At 35.1% G+C, this 6,310-nt stretch overlaps 1 protein-coding gene across 6 annotated transcripts; it reads right to left on the reverse strand.

The window, feature by feature from the left end:
- Positions 1-201: 201 nt before the first annotated feature.
- LOC105176278 (glucose-6-phosphate 1-dehydrogenase, cytoplasmic isoform) lies at positions 202-4,486 on the reverse strand. Of its 6 annotated transcripts, none has more exons than XM_020698665.2 (17): positions 4,368-4,486; positions 4,171-4,225; positions 3,541-3,766; positions 3,223-3,308; positions 3,068-3,122; positions 2,787-2,973; positions 2,526-2,683; positions 2,359-2,427; positions 2,220-2,278; positions 2,067-2,103; positions 1,807-1,878; positions 1,455-1,602; positions 1,239-1,334; positions 1,078-1,148; positions 872-987; positions 715-760; positions 202-623 (listed from the first exon to the last, which is right to left on the reverse strand). In XM_020698665.2, exons 3-17 carry the CDS (start codon positions 3,715-3,717, stop codon positions 453-455), a joined length of 1,548 nt encoding a protein of 515 aa, XP_020554324.1. In that variant the 5' UTR covers positions 3,718-3,766; positions 4,171-4,225; positions 4,368-4,486; the 3' UTR covers positions 202-452. The 6 variants fall into 6 exon arrangements, with proteins under 6 accessions (XP_020554324.1, XP_011097324.1, XP_020554325.1 ...); XM_011099022.3 differs by having other exon boundaries at positions 3,541-3,771; XM_020698666.2 differs by having other exon boundaries at positions 4,313-4,454.
- Positions 4,487-6,310: the final 1,824 nt, after the last annotated feature.

A 6,310-nucleotide genomic window follows, 5' to 3' on the forward strand; every position in this document is an offset into this window, starting at 1 on the left:
TACTTTGTAAAAGTATCAAATCTATGTATTACACGTAATTATAAATAAAATATAAACATTTTATATATAAATATATTTTTTATAAGTCTATAAAACTATATAAATTAATTAAGCACCGGATTTGGGTTGGATCTGGTTCCAAAACCTATGACCCAGGACCCGCCCATTTTAATCTGAATTTTCCATTTTGGATAGACGATATTTATATTAAGATTTAAAAAAATATTAACAAAATTTATTACACAAGTGCTTTCATAAACACTTCGTTACATATTTCTCAATCTCAAGTCTCGCAGGATGGCCTAAGCCGCAAAACATGCAACGTAAAAACATAGAACTGATACTCTCTTTATGGATATAATCCATGGATCCACATATATATATGAACTCGACCCACTTGAGATTCAACCTGACCCGCCCATTCGCCAGCCAGAGTTTGCTCCTTGAAAGCTTCAGGATAAGGTTGGGGGGATCCATATATAGCCATGTGTTTGCACATAGCCTGCCCTCTCCAAGAGTTGATCTGCTTCTGCAGGACCTCGGCTGCCGGGCTTGTACGGGAGCGACTTCAGCTCTCCATTGTCTATCCGGTGCAGCAGCGGTGTGAAAATCTCCCAGGCGGCCTGAGAATTGGCGAGGTAGATATAGTCAATACGTTTATGGTGGAGAATAGAATGTTCAATACACATGATGAGAACTACTGTTTAGTGTTACCTTCAACTCATCCCTGCGGACGAAATGCTGCTGATCACCTTTGATTCTGTAAACAAAAATACTAGTGCCTCAATATCCTATGTAATTGGAGATATTGATCTGTTTTCATTTGTTGCTAATTTTAACAAGAACACGGTGTACAGAACAAGAAGCATACGTGTCAAGAATTAAACGTTCGTAAGCCTCTGGAATGACGACCCCTTGGTAACGTTGCCGGTACGACAAGTCTAGTTCACTCTGAGCGGTTGACATTTCCAGCCCAGGCTGCTTGACCTGCATGAGAGGGGAAAAATCTGAGTAGGAAATGAAGAAATACATCGTGTGTCTCAAGTAAATACTTCGAATTCATGGTGTTACACTAACCGTTAGCTTCATGTATATGGCTTCCGAAGGTTGCAGACGGATCACGAATTCATTCCTTCCCTGCTTTTGACCTGGATACATTAAATTTCATCAGGTTTATTCAATCAAAGGATTGAAGTTGAAAGAAGTCTTCCTTCCCTCATGAGGACTCTAATACATACACTTAAAGATATCACCAGGAACATCCTTGAATTGAACGCGTATTTCTGCTTTTCTTGAATTTAAAGCTTTCCCCGCCTTGAGTATGAAAGGCACACCTAGAGCAAGAAACATTGTGATTTCAGAGCGCGTTGGACCAGGCATGATATAATTTTAAAAAGGATGTAAATCAACATTCTCATTTAGACAAAAGTCAGAAATGTGAATATTTTAGCCACCTTCCCATCTTTCATTGTGTATATGTAGAATCGCTGTTGCAAAAGTAGGGGTGTTGGAGTTGTCTGGTACGGTTGGATCATCCTTGTAGCCTTCATATTGTCCAAGCACCACCTCTTCGTCTTTGATGGGAAGAACTGATTGAAGAACCTGAGCTCCAGCTAAACAATTAGTAAAACAGGAAATATTGCCTGCAATTACATGCAGGAGACGCCAAATCGAGGTAGAAGACACAAAAATCCAGGCAACAAAAAGAACCATTTAATGATTATTTCTTGCACGGAAAACAGTCTCCAGACTACATAAATTCCACAAGATAATCAAGAAGACGATAGAGTGCAAGTCTCTGCATACCTTGACTTTCTCATCTCGAATATGCTCAGGCTTCAGAGAAACAGGCTTCTCCATGGCAACAAGGCAAAGAACCTTCAAAGTTGTAGGATATATATATATCAGCTTGGGCACAAAATCAAGTTATTCAATGACACGTGTGTACCAAATGAAGCAACATACACCACATTTTCCAGATTTCAACGACATTTGAAATAGAAAACATTAATTTTTACAAAGAATTCCTATGCAAGCAGGAACCATCTTATATCAATAAGCCTCACCTGCAATAAGTGATTCTGGATAATGTCACGGATAATTCTGCAAAGTAAAGGAAACAGAAAAACATAACAAAACAAGCTCATGAGTCTCTGGGTACTGATATAAAGAGGCAGAAAAATGTATAATTTTCCAACCACGGTAAGAATAAAGCATACCCATATTGATCAAAATATCCACCACGACCCTCAGTTCCGAAATCTTCTCTGAACACAATCTGTGGAAAAGAAAAGTGAATTTCGGGATCCAATATAAAAATTCCCAGAATTTCTCGTCACCTAAGAGTAACCAACCAACCTGTACATTAGCGATGTTGTCGCGGTTCCAGAGAGGTAAAAAGAAGCGATTTGCAAAACGAAGTACCAACTGCAGTTTTTTTACAATATATGGAGATGAATATATTTTTCATCATTCTAGCATTGAACATACATACCAAAGAACTCAAAAAGATAATTAGTATTTACCAAGTTCTGCACCAGTTCCTTCCCCAGATAATGGTCTATACGATAAATCTGTGGTTCCTCAAATAATTCACCTATTTGGGAGCTTAGCTCCTCAGCTGAAGCCAAATCCCTGCCAAAAGGCTTCTCAACAACAATACGAGTCCATCCACCAAGATCAGCTGGAAAGTCATACCGAGGAGTCACAAGAACTTGTACTTAACCTTAATCAGCTTCTCAAGGAAATACATGAGCAGCAATCAAAACTCTGAAAACAAGACATACACTTATTCATGGAATAGTTTTTGATCATTTTGCAGACTTGTGGATATACTGACGGAGGAAGTGCGAGGTAGAAAAGCCTGCGTGACAATCCTTCCATACTGTGTTTTGATATTTCGTGCTCGGATATTGCCTTATCTAATGCTTTGAACCCTTTTGGATCATCATAAGAGCCACTCACATATTTAATCTACACAATTGAATAAAATAGTTTAGCCATCGTAAGCATTTATACTCCTATACGATTAAGCGGGAGATAATATACAAAACGAGCAATCACTAACCAACTGAAGAAAGTTTGAAACGTCTTCTGTGCCGTCTTTCCCGTGGGGAAGATACCTAAGACAGTTATAAATGTCAATGAATCCAAAAGGAAAAGCAGTAAACATGGAAAACGACTCCCGCCATAGGCTCAAACTGAAGAATGCAGAAATCTTACCCTCGGATCCGATCTCTCAATTCATCATCAGATATCTTGGTTCTTGCATAGCCAAATATGTAAACCTCGTTCGATTGCAAAAATCCCTGAATCCAAAACAAACCATAAGACATGATTCAAAAGACACTCATCTTAGTTTCAGTATGGAAGAGGGGTCTAATTAAAGACCAGAACATTCACAACGGTAGACGGTAATATCATCTTCCCATGATGTAATTGAATGACATACATTTTGCTTTCTAAAACAAAAAACAAACTACATAATAAGCAGCAGAAACATTCACAAGGACTAAACAGAGAAAGAAGATTTCAATCAACCTGCCGATAAAGGTTAAAAAGTGCGGGAAACGTCTTCTTCTTAGCAAGATCACCAGAAGCACCAAGTACGATGATCGAGAGGCACCCTGTTTCTTGCACATTCTCATTATCTCTTGCAAAGGACTCATTCTTAGCAAAGGGTCTTTTCTCACAGTGCCACTCACCCAAATCTGCCATTCTCCCAATTCACAAAGGAGCTAAATTAAATGCTCGATCACGGCCCGATCTGCACTGTAAATACCAAGTCAAATTTAAGTCCTCATAACTGACTAAGACTATTAATCGACGGAAAGAATCAACAGATTCAGAATTAACTCTCAAACTGTTCCAAATCCACTCGCAGTTAAAAAATTCTACTAGCACATCGAAACAATCATCTGTCTTCATCAAACAGTAAATCCAGAAAGCTTCGATCATAACTACCGTTACAGGCAACTTGCAGTACTAAATCAAAGAGAGGAAAAACGTAGTTGCTCTAACAACGATTAACTGAAAAATCTTACATTATTCCAAAAACCAACCAACCGTTTGATCCGAGAAAAACAATAGATCGAAGCGGGTACTATAATTCATAAAAAAATCAAAGAAAAACGAGGTGTGATCAAGAAGATTAGATGAAAAGCAGTTCACCTAACAACAAGCAGCAGCAGCAATCAGGATATTTCTTCTTCTCTCCTCCTTTCGCCTGGAGGTTACAATCAGGAGTTAGGTGAAATTAGAAAATGAAACAAAGCAGTGTAAGATGTCGAGAAATAGGGAGAAGTATATATACATAGAATTGTAGTAATGGGAACTGGGGAGCGTGACAAAGAGACAGTGAAAGGCACCTCCGATTTGGATACGATGTTTTGGCAGAGTTGTCCAAACTGACTTTGCTACTCTGGGTTGGTGGACGTTTTTCTCTTGATATTATTCTCATCACTCTCTTTGTCTCGCCGTGCGTGTTTGGTGTCTCTACTTATTTTTGACCGGCTCGAATTGTTTATATTATTTTATATTTTAATTTTGGAAAAAATATAATTTTAATTCTATAATTTATGGGGTGTGCATTATTTATCCTGCACGAATTGAATTTTCGCAATTTAGTTCTGTAACTTTAAAATTTGGCACTTTTCATCCTTTTCGGTCAATTTGGCCGAAAAATTGCATGCGACTTGAACATAACCCAATTAAATTACAATTTTAGTCATGTAACTTATGAAGCATTAATATTTTTAGTGCTATAACTTGAGAGAGTTGGCATTATTGACCCTGCATGAATTTATTTACAGGACCAAATTTGTAAGTAAATTGTAATTTTTTGCCAATTGGCCAAAAAAGACTAAAATTGTCAAAATAATAAAGTTACATGACTAAATTGTGAAAATTAATTGTACAAGACTAAAAGTATTACCCCTCCTAAGTTACAGGATTAAAATTATAATTTTCCCTTTAATTTTTCATGTATATCGATTACTACTCACTGTAAATATGAGTGAAATTGCTACAATACTATTTTTTATTCACTGCTTTTTCTTTTTTTTTTCCGCTCGTACGCATATGAAACCATGACGTTTTCAACCTCATTGATTTAAAGTGCAGTTGTTTTGATTGTTTGGTCCTTTGTAACGATACTCCTCCACTACAGTGTTTTTTTAGTTCAAGAAGAATAATTTTGTCCTCTTACATATAAAACGAAGATGTTTTTTATAGTAATAATAAAAAATATGATCGATTTGATTGTTTGATCCCTTATATACTAAATGAAAAATAAAACACCACTTATAATAAATGTAAAGGAAAATGTAAAAGAAAAACGTTAATGTAAAATAGGTAGTGACACTACCTTGACTCCTTACATACAAAAATATTATTATTGATACACCAATACAGCTACTTTGACTGGTATATATAAGTTTTATCAGTATATCAGTTGTTTATGATCCGAGATACGTGGATTGTAAATATTACTTAAATTAAAATGTTTACTCTTTTAATTTTAGTTGTGTTTCAATTTATTTAATTTGATTTGGGGCTGCTTAATATCAAAACACATGAATTAATTATATTGAAAATAAATAAAAAAATTAAATTAAATATTGAAAACAAATGGCGAAATGGAGACAAGAAGAAAGAAATCTGGTTTATTAAAATTGGTGAGAAGAAAGAAATACGAAAAAGTAAGGTGAGAGGAAAACGTAAAATAGTGGATGGGACAAAAAAAAAATATAATTGTGTGAATATAAAAGAAATACGAAAAAGTAAAGTGAGAAAAAAAAAACGTAAAATAGTGGGTGGGACAAAAAAGTTATAACTATGTGAATATGAGTTGTTGGTCATATTATATTTATTGTATATCGACTTTATATATATTAATTTATACTCCATTTTTAATATAAATTCTTCACTTATAGAAAAAATTATTTAAAAAATAATTTGATGGTGATTTAATGTGCAAAATACTAAAATATGTTGTATTGTTCAAGGCATGATGGTATTATTATCCAACCAAGGGGGTAAGTGTCAGATTTGTTAGTTTGGAGGGTAAATGTTACACGATGAATAGTTTAAGGGGGCAAAATGTATTTACACTAAAATATATAAACTAACACATTACATTTCAAAATAAATAAATAAAAACTAACTTGTGGTTATTATCGACACAATAAAAAAAATTATATTGTGATGTCATAAAGTCAGTTAAAAATATATATATACATATATATATATATATATCGTTTCTTGCATTCCTACAAAAGTCAGTCCAAGAGATATTGCCCCTTATCACAAA

This window comes from Sesamum indicum, linkage group LG13 (assembly GCF_026168435.1).
Source record: "Sesamum indicum cultivar Baizhima isolate 11 linkage group LG13, ASM2616843v1, whole genome shotgun sequence".
Taxonomy (NCBI): domain Eukaryota; kingdom Viridiplantae; phylum Streptophyta; class Magnoliopsida; order Lamiales; family Pedaliaceae; genus Sesamum; species Sesamum indicum.